The sequence below is a fragment of the Acytostelium subglobosum genome, assembly GCF_000787575.1.
Source record: "Acytostelium subglobosum LB1 DNA, scaffold: scaffold4, whole genome shotgun sequence".
Lineage (NCBI taxonomy): Eukaryota > Evosea > Eumycetozoa > Acytosteliales > Acytosteliaceae > Acytostelium > Acytostelium subglobosum.
In genome coordinates this window covers 830,911-845,578 of record NW_012236528.1, presented here as the reverse complement: position 1 = coordinate 845,578, position 14,668 = coordinate 830,911, and the positions used below count along the sequence as shown (strand labels likewise).

Here is a 14,668-nt window from a genome sequence, read left to right as displayed (position 1 = left end):
CAGTTGTTGTTGTTGTTGATGGCGATGATGCCTTTCTTTTGGTTGCTGACTGATGCTGCTTCAGTACACTCACGCTGCTCTTGTACTCCAGGTGGAAGTTGTCGCTGGTGTGTTGGACTTGGTTGACAACCGACACTTCTTGTTATTCGCCTGCTGCGTCATCAATAGATGTGGCTATTGCCAAATGATGTTTCCAAACCAATGAATCAATGTGGATCACAGCCTGCTTGAGAGCGAGACAATGAGGAGGTTACCAATGAAGACGATCTTGACAATGACCATTCTGATGACGATGATGATCATTAACAGATTGAGTACACGCTATTGATAAATATCTTTGGCCTTTGTATTACTTACCATTCTCATGAGATACACTGACGATCCAGGTCCATCCCCTTGTTTTTTGCCAGGTTATGCTTGAGTTCATTTGCCCTGGCGCATCCTGGGCAGTCAACTCCACACATATCATGTTGCTCCTTGATATGAGCAGGCATGTTGTGCCGGGTCCTGTGAGTATTGCAACCGCTGTGAAGGCACTTGATAATGTCATTCTTCCTGCTTCTGCCGCCTCTGCCATTGACACCTCTGTTGCCACTCTGGTTGCCCTTGCTACTGCTGTTATCGTTGTTATTGCTGCTGCTGTTGCTGTAGTTGTTGCTGCTGCTGCTTCCAGGAAGCCAGAAAGTAGGACGATCTGGTTGAGCTGTGAGCAAGTTGACTGCACTACTAGACTGTTGAGAGGACTGCACAACAACATCACCATCATCATGGTCATCACAGCAGATAACTTCAGAAGCAACATTGACCGCAGACAACAATGCATAGAGGCCTGAGGGAGCACGACTGTCACCCTCTCTGCCTCCATCTCTGTTGCCACAGATCAAAGGTTTGGTAGGACTCGAAGGTCTCATCACATCAAGGTGGCTGCCAGGCAGTTGACTGTTTGTTGTTGTTGTTGTTGTTGTTGTTGGCTGACTACTAGATACTTGACGTGCCTGACTGTTGCTGTTGTTGTTGATGATGATGGTACAGTTGGTGCAAAGGCCTTTGCTATTGTTGCCATGTTGTTGTTGTGAGCCAACATTCCGATCAAGTTTGAAATGGAATACCTTGTTGTCCATCTCATGATGAACAAAGATATCTATCTCTACTATGATGTTTGTATAACTAGGTTAGTATATATATCTATGTATATGTATAAGTTTAAGTATATGTATAGGTATGTATTATGACTCTAATAAAATGTCTTGTGTTTGTGATAAAGGTGAGTGGTAGTGGTACAAAGACATTACCAAAAAAGGTTTTAATGTAATTTATTTATATTTTCTTCTGGATCCCCTCCATTGAGGGGTTATAAAAAAGCTTCGCTGAAGTTCGTTGCTGTGGATGTGGCTGTGGCGATAGAAATTGGATGATATGGATACCCAAAAGCTATCATGGTCACTTGTGAGGGTGATCATGATGTCAATACTTGAGGGGAAACGGACATTCGATGTGTGTACACAGATTCAATGACACATTCGGTAAAGCATCCTCCTTGACACCTGATCGATGAACATCACCAACAATGTCTTGTCTTACGTTGTCGTCCAAGTCATTTCTTGGGCACAGAACAGTACATGACCCGATTCTCATCGTTTTTTAGGTAAGTCCAGTTACATTGGGCGAACCCAAACATCAAAAACGAGCCTTACACTTTGTTAAAATTGGAAACGTCGCTCAAGTTGTAGATTGGACAATGGATACTATCGTTCGATGAGACTAATAACACCTCTTCATTCGATCCCTTCTAAATGAGGTCGATATCACATCCCTTATAAGAGAGAGAGGTTGTACAACCAGCTGGACATCACAATCTTTCTTGCTCCTTCCTACAACCATTTATCTCAACATACATTGAGAGATGAACTCTGCCAAGTTACTTACTATTCTCACATCAAACGACTCTGCTGCCAGGTTTGCCGCCACCAAGCTATTGGTCGACCTGCTCAACAAGGACGATGGCTCTGCGCAACTCGTAGCCATTCTCAAGGCTCAACAGCAAGCTGGAAGTATGACTTCCGGCTGGAGCATTGCCAACTCGGTCGCCACGATCGCCGGAACGCTGGTCCAGTTCATTCCAGAGATCGGTCCCATCGCCGGTCGTGCCATGATCTCCATGTGGAATGTGCTGTTTTCCTTCAAGAATGGAATGGACATCAACAAGAACTCCGACAAGACTTCGCAGGTCATCACTGCATACAAGACGCTGATCAAGGCCACGGTCAACAGGGCCATTGGTGTCTACGACAGTGAGGCACTGCATGCTGCCTATGAGGGAGCCTCCACATATCTCAAGGCCTACACTACGGCACTCTCTGTTGTAAGTTGCACTCATCCACCATTCATTGGCCACATGGTGCTAACCTAGGATGCACATACCACCAGTACCTTCGCAACCCGAGCGTCGAGAACAACAAGGAGACGCTGAGAATTGCCATCTTTGAAGCTGAGAAGCAGTACGCCAACATCATCGCTCAGTGCAAAAAGGAGAGCCACGTAATAGCCGAGCTCTACATGTTTGCCATGTGTGCCAGCATCCGTCTTTCGCTGCTGAGAGACGCCATCCTCCGTGGCCAGGAGTGGGGCATCACGGCCGACTACATTGCCACCTACTATCAGGCGGAGTTCACCAAGTGCATCGCCGAGTACACCAAACACTGCACCACCACCTACAAAGCCGCCGTCGACAAGCTCAAGTCCTCGACGACAAGCGACGTCAACCTCTTCAACACCATCACCGACCTGCGCAACGCCATGATCACATACGTCTTTGACCTGGTCGCCGTGTGGCCGTTGCTCAATCCGGCCGAGTTCCCGGAAGGAGTCTACATGCACCAGAAGACGCGTCTGCTGATGTCCGACGTGGTCGGACTCCCCGTCAACCCGGGCGCCATCAACACCAAGGACTACTACACCGCCACCTACGACATGATCGACCAGAAGATGCACGAGTACCAGTACTACCTGTACCGTGGCGAGCACGACAAGTTTTGCTCACAGGCCGACGAGACTGGCAACCGCCTTCTCTGGATCCAGAATTCGTTCAAGACCGGCAACTCGTCGCCTAACCTCCCATCCTGGGCGTCGCCTGGCACTATGCTCGGCCCACCAGGCGGGGTCAGCCCGATCAGCACGACCACCTCGCCCTTCAAGACTATCGGCTTCAGCAACTCGGTGCAGGAGAGCATCGTTATCTATGCCGACATCATCCCGCGCAGCTTCGAGTGTTCGGTCGGCGGCGACATCACTGGCGGCCCCTTCGACAACAACGAGGCCAAGAGAAATGGCGACTTTGCCGTCCTGTTGGGCACTGAGAACAGCTGGCACTGTGCCGTAGATCAGTACAAGTTCCCCAACATGCCGACCAAGTTCAGCTACGAGAAAGATGCCGTCCAAGATCACTACATCAACCTGCCCTACGCGATCCCCTTCCTCAACAACATCATCACGACGTACCAGTTCGCCGGCCACTGCATCTACCATCCATTCGGTCTGGGCATCAACAAGGACCCAATGGTCCGCCCGGCCGGTACCATGGACTCGGCCTGCATCGCCTTTGCGCCGATCGGTCTCAACAACTTCAACTACGTGTTCAACAGCAAGGGCGCTACCTACCTCGATCCCATCAAGTGGTCCTTCCATACAGGAGTGACGTTTGTCGAGGACTCTTTCATGCCCGGCGTGAACGAGTGCATAGTCAATGCCGGTTGCTCGATCACCTACAAGATGGACCCAACCTTTGCTGGCTCAAAGGTGTTCTACCTGCGCTTCATTGTGCGCACCAAGGTCGCCAGCAAGATCACTGTCAGTTGGAGCACCAGCAACTACGACATCAAAGTGCCCGTGTGCACAATCTACGATGTGTTGGATGCCGGCACGTTGCCCGCCATCACCCTGTCGAAAGCGAACCTCGAGCAGAACAAGTTCACCATCAAGGTTCCGGCAGGTAGTGCCCCACTCTCTCTTCGATCAATCATCCTGTTGCCGAAAGGCGCCTAAAATGCCACCACCGCATTACCTAATGGTCCCATGGTAATTGGAGAGATAATAAAGGATGATTACCTTGACATTGGTCATCATCCTATATTTCCAATGTCATAAATTAATTAATTATTTAATAAATTAATTTAATAATATTTTCATTCATTTTATTTTGGACCAGGTTTTTTTTGGACATGGATGATGGTTTGGAGTTTGAGGATGAGAAGGGTATCAGGTGGATCACCTTTTAAAGAATGAGTATTATTATTACAAGTTATATATAACTAGATTATATTTAAATAATGGATAATAATAACAACAACAATATTAATAATAATAATAATATTAATAATATTGAGATATTGTGTAAGACACATAATTTAAAGAAGGATTTTGTTTGTTTTAGTTGTAAGTTAATAGTATGTCCTATTTGTTTGCCTAGTACTCATAATGGTCACAAGTTGGACCATTTGGTAAACATTAGAAAGAGAATGATAAATAATGAGTATTTAGATTGGTGGAGTACTGAAAGATTAGACAATCAATGGAGGTACCTTAAACAATTTGCAGGATATTATCAATCATTTAAAGATTCTCAGGATGATTTGGCACCTCTCTTTGAAGGTCTTATTCAATCAATTATTAAATATCAGAATCGAACAATGGCACCAATTATAGTTCAATTGAACTACATGGAATCAACTATTAATAATATTATCAATGAGATGAGAGGACCTTTAAATCAAGACAAATCAAAAGATCTTGGAGAGAACAATTTTCTCCAAGTTATAGAATCAATTAGGTCATCCAAATCATTAGATGAATTCCTTGGTAGTAAATAATTTATATCTCAACAACAACAACAATCACCAAAGAGTAGGAAGGATGACATAAACAAATTTAGTGATATTGAATTGTTGACCATCATTAATGGCCAACTAAATCCTTCAAACTCGGAGAATTTATTAGAGCTTCAATCATCAAGATTGAAGCAATACAACTACAATTTGAATATGAATAGGTGGAATCTAATGATTGAACTAAGGATTCGAATGATGAATTCCTTAAAATCAGATCCAAAATTATTAGATTCAACACATCCTCTATCACCTGATCAACCCAATGTTCACCATCAATATGAAGGTCACATTATATCTGGTTGGCATGAGAATTGTTCAATGATTTCTTTGGAAACATCAAAGAATATACAAATCAGAGAGTTCAAAGTTCCATCTGGAGTATTATCATTGGTTTACGCTAAAGGAAACATTTATTCATTTGGAGGAGAAGGTCAAAGTGGGGATTATACTAGATTCTCCTTTGCCAACAAGAGATACTATCAAATGGAATCTGATAAGATGTGCCATGGAACCCATATTTACGCTTGCTTTGATGGTGACCACACTATATACCTTGTTGGTGGACTGGGTCAAAGAAGAAGTCGAACTGTGGAGGAATTCAATATTGATACACAACAATTTACCAAGGTTGGAGAATTGGATTCAAAATTGAAGAGTATCAATGTATCATGTCAATTTGTTTGTTGTGGACCTTTGGCTTTCAAGACCCTCTATATCATTGTTGAAGGTAATCTCATTTCCTTCAACATACAGACTCTTTCAACCTCTATCCTTATGAAAAAGGTATCCAACATTGATCATAGAGATGCATATTGTTATGATGGTCAAGATAGCATTTATATATTGTCCAAGACATCATTCAAGAGATTGAGGATATCAACTAAGCAGTTGACCAATCTTTCACCTTGTCCAAACTATAGAGATTATCATTATTCATTAATCTATGATAGAGTATATGGAATTGTGTTTCTAGGTGGAAAGAATATGAACCATAAATATAGTATCGAAGATAATAAGTGGACTAAATTTTATGAACATGATGATGTAGATAGGATCTACTACCGTGGATGTTTGATTAGAGAACAAACATATTAATTAATTAAATATTTTCTGTTATTTTGTAGATCCAGGTCCTTCAACATCAAGTTTCTATTATTAGCATCCTCTGTAATTTGAAAAAGTTTGACTTCTGATCGGTTTGTTTGTAAAATTCAAATGATCATTTCTAATGTAATATTTTGAAGTCCACAACAAAAAGAGATAGACATATGATGGACGATGATAACAACAACAATAATAACAACTTGGTTTGTCCGACTCACAGTTCAAGGCGGCTAGAGTATATATGCCATGAATGCAAGTGTTTGGTATGTCATGCATGTATGACAAAGAGTATTCATATGGCTCATCACGAGAACCTTGAACATATAGACGACATCAAAAAGAGATTTGCAATGGATGAATGCCATAAATTGTGGAGCGATAGAACAATTGAAGGGATGGGACGTCTATGGGATTCACTAAAGGTGTGTGCAACGTCTTATCAATCATTGGATCAGTCTCAAACTCAATTGACGATGAGTGTTGATCAGTTGGTTCAGAAGATCGCCCAACAACAGCGTCAAGTCAATTCACAGATCATACTTCATATGGAGCAAGCTAAATTAGCAATCAACAGCATCATCAATGAGCTCAAGGGTCCGCTCAATCAGTACAAGTCAGAGCATCAAGCAGACATTTCATCAGTCATTGAATCAATCACTTCATGTACGACAGTGGATCAGTTCCTGAGCACATCGCCTATCTTTCAACAACAATCACACAAGAGAATGATATCACAATTGAGTGATAATGAGTTGTTGACCATCATTAATGCACAACTTAATCCTAGTGACTCAAACTCACTTAATGAAGCTGCATCGATATCTCGTCGCTTAAAGGAGTTCAAAGTCAACATTGACGTTGACAAGATTGAGTCAATGAAAGCGATGATCACAAGTGCAATCACAGCGCTCGCGTCTGCACGACCACCTTCTCCTCCCTCTCCATCTGCTCCTCCCTCTGCTCCTCCTCCACCTCCACTTCCACCCGCACAATCAAGAAAGTCACGACCACGTAGTTCTTCAAGACCGAACAAAGTGGAAAAGGTCAAAGAACTTTATGATGTATACATCTTCTGTGTATCTAAAGATAAGTCCTCAATGTTGAATTTGGAGACATCTGAATGGGCGTCCAAGGGTCTAATCATACATGAGGGAGCAAACTCGTTGGTACACGCTCGCGACAGCATACATTCATTTGGAGGCAATGCTAATAGGTCAGGCTTCACCCGATACTCCCTTGAAGGCAAACAAAGCATTCCAAACGACCTGTATTCAACGGAATCTGGATTAAACACGTTTGCATGCTACGATGGCGACCGGTGTATCTACCTCATTGGCGGTGCTGGCGATGCAGGACAGAGGACAGTGGTCGAGTACGATATTGACAAGCAACTATTTACAAAGATTGGTGTTCCCAGCACCAAGACAGAGCCGGCCTGTCAATTCGCTTGTTATGGACCATTGGGCAATGGCAGTAAAGTAATCTACATCATCGAAGGAGGCAAGCTCATCTCATTGGACATCACTCAGACACCGCATGTCACCAAGGTCTTGATGAACAATGTCAGCAACAACGTGGAGCAATATCAAGATGCATATTGTTACGATGGTCAAGATAACATTTATATCTTGTCAAAGACATCGTTCAAAAGATGTAAACTATCGACCAATGAGTTAATCGAATTGGCGCCATGTCCAAGCTATCGTAATTCACAATACTCAATGATATATGATATTGATTATGGCATTGTGCATCTTGGTGGAAAGAAACAGAATTGTCGATATACAATAGATGATAACAAGTGGACGACCATTGATGACAACGATGAAGTGATTGCAAGGAATCATTTCAGAGCTTGTGTCGTCCGTCACAAGCGCCCCTTGAAACTGAAGTGAGTGAGTGAGAGAGATTGTTTGAAATTCAATAAAAACGACAACTTTCACAAAACTTTCGTTTATTTATTGTTTCCATACAGATAATAATAACAATGAATAATACAATACAATTACAACAACAACAACAACAACAACAACAACAACAACAACAACAACAACAAGAATATAATGAGGTCACTATTGATCCAATAGCATTCCAACAACTATCATTCACAAGTAATCCATACTTTTATACACCATTTCAAAAGATTTTCAACAGGTCATTGGTCAAGTTCTGTGATGACGAAGAAGAGGAGGATAATTACAATGAAGAGGACGACGATGATGAAAGCACATATGATCACGAACCATTCGTAACAAGTCTTATTGATGATAGTGACAATGTCATTACTCCGACGAAAGTGAGCAAGCATGTGTCGTCAGAGTTGGTGTCCTCACCTCAGACTACCTCACCAACTTTGACATCGACGACATCATCAATAACTGATAACAAACCAAAGAGGATCATACCAAAGAAGACTAGTATACTATCAACAGTCAACACACAACGCGAGGCGACAATGAAGTTACAACAAAACCTAGAGGAACAACAATTACAACAACGTGATAGAGCGAGGTTGGCACGTATAAAAGAGTTGGAACAGCGTGAGAAGGAACAGAGAGATAAGGAGCAAAGGGAGAAAGAACAACGGGAGAAGGAACAGCGCGAGAAGGAAGAGAAGGAGATGGAGAAGAAAAGGAAGAAACAAGAAAAGGAGGATGCGAAGAAACAGGAGAAAGAGGCAAAGAAGAAAGAGAAGGAGGCCAAGAAAGCTGCTTCATCTCCAAGCAAAAAGAAGGACACAACTCCAACTCCGACACCAACACCCACCAACAGTGGCGTAACAGTGGCAAGCGTGGAGTCCGAACAATCTGCATCAATATCAACATCGTCATCGTCTCTTTCAACATCTGGATCATCAATTGCAATATTCAAACCATCAGACATACCATCGCGTCAAGCCAAGTCGCGAATTGGTAATCTATTCACAGGAACTGGCTCAATGTCAGCATCACAACCATTGGTTCCACCAGCAGTGCGCAAGCTGCCCTCGATAAGGAACAGCAACAAACAGTTAGCCACTGACTCATTGACTTCATCATCGTCATCTCCATCACTTGGAGCTGGCCCAGCCGCGACATCAACATCTACAACCCCTCAAGTACAAGCATCTACTTTCTCCACATCCATCGCGTCAACAACGAATTTACCAGCAGTCATAACACAAGCTCAAGCAACCAAAATAATACCTCCAAAGACAACAATAACAACAACAACAACAACAATGGTACCACCAACAGAGCCATTACTGGTCAAGAGGCCGAACATCTATCATCATATCGACGAGGAGATGGAGAGACTCATAAGCGAGACACACAAGAGGAAGTTGAAATGTATAGAGACAATGCCAAAGTATTACAAGAAGACAGAGTCTGTTGATATATCCACGATGGTGCCTCTGTCTGGCGACCCCATCCTCACACATAGAGGAACAGTACTCCAACTTGGAAAGTGTCCAGTCTTTGAGAGAATAGCTCTAAACTCTGAGATACCCTTGGCCAACTACTATCCTTCACCTGATGAGCCAATTGCATCATCGTCAACACATTGGACAAAGAGTGTATGTAGCGCGAACAAACATATTGGAATCATTCCTCAGTACTAACAAACATCTTCATCATCATAGACTGTACCTCAATTGTCCAAAGATCCACAGATACAGGCATTAGTGGAAAAGAATAATATTGATATTGTTCTGTCTTCGTCCACATTCATCAAGCTGATCAACAACATTGGACCAACTTATATCGAGGACTGGGAGGTACCCATTCAATCAAGAGAGTACAAGAATCAATTGGGCGAGACAAAGAAGGTGTTCATACTTGACAAGCCGTTGTTGAAGCGATCGATGACTCACAGGGAGAGGAACGAGAAGTACTACAACTTGGCTGTAGAGTCAATTGGCTTATCCAGGGGCGAGCAATCAAACTACCCACCGATCCATTTCTCAACACTGGAGGACCAGGCTGTCAACGACTCCAATCGCTTCCTCCGCAACACCAACCTCACGTACAATGTTTGGCGCTTTGGCGAGATGAAGCTGCTCATTCGTTGCAAGATCCACGGTCTAGTCCCAGACCCCTCTTCACGACTCAAGGTGAGATACGTGGGCATCAAGACCAAGGTGGAGTATCATCCTGACAAGGGACTAGAGGATGCACTGCCAAGCGATACGGCCAAGTGGTGGTCGTACACATACATTCGTCCAGACGCCCATCTCATCTTTGCCCGTATCAATATATGGAATCGCACCATCATGTCTCTGGAGAAGAAGGAGATGACCCACATACTGCATCCAAAGTGCCAGTTCAACCCGGCCAAGTCATCCAAGGTCACGCTGGAGCTGTTGAAGCATGTTACGCGTCTGCCCGTCGGTGCTCATCTGATGAGTCACAGGTCAAGCGAAAGCTATGTGCACTTCTATCAAGAGGCAGACGTAGCAAACACTGCCATTGATGAGGTGAGCAGCATGGTTGCAGACAATCAGTTGTACGACGTTCATCAACGTCACTCTACAATCCCATCGTTCGACCCCGATGTACCCTTGGTCACACTCACACCATTGCCAATGCCACCTGCTGCCTCGCCCTCGTCTGCCGCAGCAATGGCCGCTCCTACCTTCAAACCAAACAACCAAGGCAATGCACATCCTCCACCAAACATGAAGATATGTTTCTCCTTCGCCAACACTGGACACTGCAAGAATACATCGACCTGCAATTACTCCCATCTGACAATGGCCCAGATCAAGCAGAATGGTCTGGAGCACCAGTTGCAGGGACATGTTGGTAACAACAATGCCACTGGAAAGAAGAGAAAGGCCACCAAACAGAAGAAGAAGAATGATGGCAAGTCACATAGACATCATGGTGCTTCAGATGACTCATCTGGTGCAGGATCAGATTATGAATCACCCGCAACCGGCGCAAACGCATCAGCAGATCTGTCATACATCAGCTCTTTACTGTAATATCATCGTTATCCTCTGGAACATCATCGACTTCGTTATCCTGGTCATCCTCCTGGTCTTCATTATCTTCATCATTGTCATCATCGATCTGGGCATTCTTTGCGGATTCCTCAGCAGCATCATTCTCAGAACTGCGAATGTTGTTGGCGATGTGTCGAAAGCATTGAAGGATAACACTCTTCTCAGCTGTAATCTCTCGATTGAATAGCTAAGATGAAGATTGGTCTGGTCAACATGGATGTTGGATAGATCAACCAAGAGCCAACATTCATATACATACCTTTGAATACAAAGAGTTGGCCAATATTCGTGGCTTTAACTTGGCTTTAGTGTCCTTTCCAGTAGCAGCGCTACTCTTCTTATTCTTGTTATTGTTCTTGTTCTTTGAATAGTCCTTCTTCTTTTCTAATAGTTCGGTTGTATCTGGTATTTCTACCAAGGTTTCTAGACCACTCTGTTTGAAGTGCTCCAAGGTGGAGGGAGTCTCCTCAATCTCTCCATCCTCTTCGCCTACTTCATGTTTGTCCAGATCGTTGGACTCATTCGTTTCATTCTGTACAGTGTTGTTGTTGTCAATGTCTCCATTGTCCAATGTTATATCTTTGGTTGTTGCAATAGTTGTAATTGTTGTAGTTGTTGTAGTTGATGTAGTTGCTGTATCTGTTGGGTTGGCCTTTGATCTTGATGATGGTGATTGATTATGTCTTGTCTTGTTTCGCTTGTTCTGCCCTTGATTCGTCAATGCACCTCTCTTGCGAGACTCTGCAATCATTGCCTGTTTGGCCTCTATATTCTCCTTTGTTGGATATCGTCTTCTTCTCTCATCTAGATATCGTTCTATATCCTCAGGTGTCTCTTGTATCTTTATCGTTCGCAGTCTCTGATTGAACATCTTTATACGCTTGATTTCGTCCAGTGCCTCATCGTCCAACTTGTCCTCATCATTCTCGCCGAATGGTTTGGTCTTGTTGCTACTGCTACTGCCACTTCCACCTCCACTACTGCTGTCGACTGTTTGACTTCCTCCTCCAGTCTGGCTGCCTCCACTATTGTTGAATGGTCTGCCCGAGCCCCTACCTCTACCTCTGCCTCTACCCGGTGGACCTCCTCTATTTGGTGGACCTCCTCTTCCTGGCTGACCACCTCTATTACTATGTCCTCCTCGCATAAATGGTTGTCTCTGTACATTGGGGGCAGTCGCGATTAAGGGAGCAGGAGGTCTATGTGGTTGATGTGGCTGCGGTTGTACAACAGCAACAGGAGGTGCTTGTTGTATTGGCTGTTTCTGTACAGAGTACATTGCAACCAGTTTAGACAGGTCCATCTTTATATGTTTATGTGTCCGTGAACAAACGAACGAGTAATTGAATGAATGATTGAAAGACGAGAATGAGTGTGTTGAATAGTCGAGTGTTTCTTTTTGTCGCTCGCACAGCGAAGGAAGGGAGTTTATTGGCAGCATGATGGAAGGTGAGTTGGGATATGATTGGATGCACCTCTGGTTACTAAATGCCAAAGGTGTTTAAATACATAGTTAGAGACAGACAGACAGTGGAGGGCGTATGTCTGATTAGTTGGTGCTCTGAACCCATCCCTTGTTCTGGCTGTCATTCTCGTTGTCCTCGTCCTCAATGGCATCCTCATCCTCTGGATCGAAAGCATCGTCGGGCACCGAGTAGATGTTGACGACTGGACGGTTTGGATCGCGGTGCAGCAGGTACTTGCCCTGTGGCAACTTGGCGCAGGTCTCAATGAGGCTCTTGGCGATGGCCCATGTGTTTCTCATGTCGACACGGTTCTGGTTGTTAAGGCTGGACACGGTGACGAGCTGCGAGGCGAGCAGCTTGTGGGCGGTTGGCTCCAGTGGGTTGGTACGTGACACGTAACCCAAACTCATCATGTCGATGCCTCCCAGGGTGGCCTGGATCGACCACTTGGCAAACTTGGTCGAGTTGTTCTTCATCTCGTTGGCCAGGATGGATGCACGCTGGTTGTCGATGTTCTTTCTGAAGTCGGTCGATTGATCACGTCTTGGATCAAACTCGTTGGTGGCCTTGATCGCGATGAACTTGGTCTGGCCCTTCTCGAGGACAGCGCCGTCCACCTCGGTACGAGCCAGGACGACCAGATCGTCGCCCAGGTCATACTTCATATATCTGTATCCGACGGTCACGCAGTTCTGGCTGTCGTACTCGTCCTCTTCCAGCTCAGTCTCGAATTTATATGCTGGAGTGTCCTGTGAAAGAGCCTGTTGTTGGTAGTTCTGGTTGATAACTGATGCCTCGTTGGAGAGCGCAGCTGGTGAGTTGATTGGGTCCTTGTCGTCGTAGTGCAGGTTGGCATTCTCGTAGACGGTGATGTTGTCAGTGGTGCCTGGTCTGTGCTCAAAGAAGGTCTTGCCTCCGACACGGATGACGACGATGTCCCACGAGTAGACGGAACGGTTGGCCGTCATCAGTGTGGCCAGGATCGAGTCTGTGATGTAAATGCTTCCGAGCTGGTAGTTCTTTCTGAAGAACTTGTCGTCTGACGTTGGGATCAATGGTACGGCCTTGTCATTCTTGATCAAGTTCTTGTCGTCTCTTGCTGTTACTCTCTCAACATTAATGTTGTAGTATTTGGCTGCACCACATGTTGCGCTGTATTGATTGGGATGATAGATTGAGTGAGTTAGTGATTGAATTATTGATTGATTGAGTGTAGCCGCGATGGGATGACACATACATGAGCTCTGGCTGTGGGGCTGTTTCGAGGTAGAGTGTCTTGAGTGGAGTCAAGTCGATCTCCTGCTTGTTCTCCCAAGTGGGCTGGATCTCGATTGAGGACTCGCGGTTCTTCTGACGACGATCGTTCCAGAAACGGTTGAATGGACGACCTCCGCGCTTACCACCGCGCGATGAGTAACGATCGAGAATGACACGACCGCCCTGTTGACGCTGACCACCACCGTAGCCACCACGCTGGTTGAATTGACGTGGTCCCTTGTTGTGGAATCTGCTCTTGTTGACTGTTGGACGAGAGTAATCGACCAACTGGAAGCTCTCCTCGTCCTCCTCCAACTTGAATGTGAATGGGTTCGAAGCGTTGGCTCCATAAATGTTCTGTCTATCTATATTATCGTAATCATTATCGTTTGATGTAAGTATGATGATGATGATGATGTTGTTGTTGTTCATCTCGCTGTCCGCTCAATCAATCAATCATTCGGGACCAATCGATTACTGATCGCGACTCGCTCTGTTTAAGCTGTGACCTGTCGATGATGATGATGATTATGATGCATACGATATTGCTTCATGTTGGAGTTCCAATCGGAGCACTTTCCAATCTTCTCGCTCTTTGAGAATGGAGCATAGGGGATATCGTTGAACTTCTCCAAACTGCCAGTTGGACCCCATCCATCTGTGTTTGCTTTGATTGTCGTTAAATCGAATGATAGCGACATTGTCTTCTTCTTCTTCTCTGTAACTAACTAATATATAATAATAATCAATATATAACAGTGAATGAATGAATGGTTGAATGATGATAGTGTTTCACACAAAAGTTAAAGACAGGCTTACCTTGCGTATTCACCAAAGTCTGTGAGTCGTGTGTTTCGACTTCAACACATTCAACACCTCACTTCACTCACACCCTTGTTTTTATTTTATCATTTTCTCAACATTTTTGATCAAAAAAAAAGCCCGGGCTTTATTTGATTATCCCACTACTG

At 44.3% G+C, this 14,668-nt stretch overlaps 7 protein-coding genes across 7 annotated transcripts; 4 read left to right on the top strand and 3 right to left on the bottom strand.

The window, feature by feature from the left end:
- Nucleotides 1–413: 413 nt before the first annotated feature.
- Nucleotides 414–833, top strand: SAMD00019534_025020 (hypothetical protein; the record flags this gene model as incomplete). The annotated part of the gene is made up of 1 exon (XM_012901800.1): nucleotides 414–833. One exon carries the CDS (start codon nucleotides 414–416, stop codon nucleotides 831–833), a length of 420 nt encoding a protein of 139 aa, XP_012757254.1.
- Nucleotides 834–910: 77 nt separating this feature from the next.
- SAMD00019534_025010 (hypothetical protein) lies at nucleotides 911–1,084 on the bottom strand (the record flags this gene model as incomplete). The annotated part of the gene is made up of 1 exon (XM_012901799.1): nucleotides 911–1,084. One exon carries the CDS (start codon nucleotides 1,082–1,084, stop codon nucleotides 911–913), a length of 174 nt encoding a protein of 57 aa, XP_012757253.1.
- An 819-nt stretch (nucleotides 1,085–1,903) lies between these two features.
- Nucleotides 1,904–4,041, top strand: SAMD00019534_025000 (hypothetical protein; the record flags this gene model as incomplete). The annotated part of the gene is made up of 2 exons (XM_012901798.1): nucleotides 1,904–2,362; nucleotides 2,428–4,041. 2 exons carry the CDS (start codon nucleotides 1,904–1,906, stop codon nucleotides 4,039–4,041), a joined length of 2,073 nt encoding a protein of 690 aa, XP_012757252.1.
- Nucleotides 4,042–6,460: 2,419 nt separating this feature from the next.
- Nucleotides 6,461–7,882, top strand: SAMD00019534_024990 (hypothetical protein; the record flags this gene model as incomplete). Its single annotated transcript, XM_012901797.1, has 2 exons — nucleotides 6,461–6,998; nucleotides 7,074–7,882. The coding sequence occupies 2 exons, from the start codon at nucleotides 6,461–6,463 to the stop codon at nucleotides 7,880–7,882; spliced, it is 1,347 nt and encodes a 448-aa protein (XP_012757251.1).
- A 92-nt stretch (nucleotides 7,883–7,974) lies between these two features.
- On the top strand, nucleotides 7,975–10,953 carry SAMD00019534_024980 (hypothetical protein; the record flags this gene model as incomplete). Its single annotated transcript, XM_012901796.1, has 2 exons — nucleotides 7,975–9,543; nucleotides 9,610–10,953. 2 exons carry the CDS (start codon nucleotides 7,975–7,977, stop codon nucleotides 10,951–10,953), a joined length of 2,913 nt encoding a protein of 970 aa, XP_012757250.1.
- On the bottom strand, nucleotides 10,937–12,277 carry SAMD00019534_024970 (hypothetical protein; the record flags this gene model as incomplete). The annotated part of the gene is made up of 2 exons (XM_012901795.1): nucleotides 10,937–11,161; nucleotides 11,234–12,277. The coding sequence occupies 2 exons, from the start codon at nucleotides 12,275–12,277 to the stop codon at nucleotides 10,937–10,939; spliced, it is 1,269 nt and encodes a 422-aa protein (XP_012757249.1).
- Nucleotides 12,278–12,523: 246 nt separating this feature from the next.
- On the bottom strand, nucleotides 12,524–14,398 carry SAMD00019534_024960 (hypothetical protein; the record flags this gene model as incomplete). Its single annotated transcript, XM_012901794.1, has 3 exons — nucleotides 12,524–13,592; nucleotides 13,678–14,062; nucleotides 14,239–14,398. 3 exons carry the CDS (start codon nucleotides 14,396–14,398, stop codon nucleotides 12,524–12,526), a joined length of 1,614 nt encoding a protein of 537 aa, XP_012757248.1.
- Nucleotides 14,399–14,668: the final 270 nt, after the last annotated feature.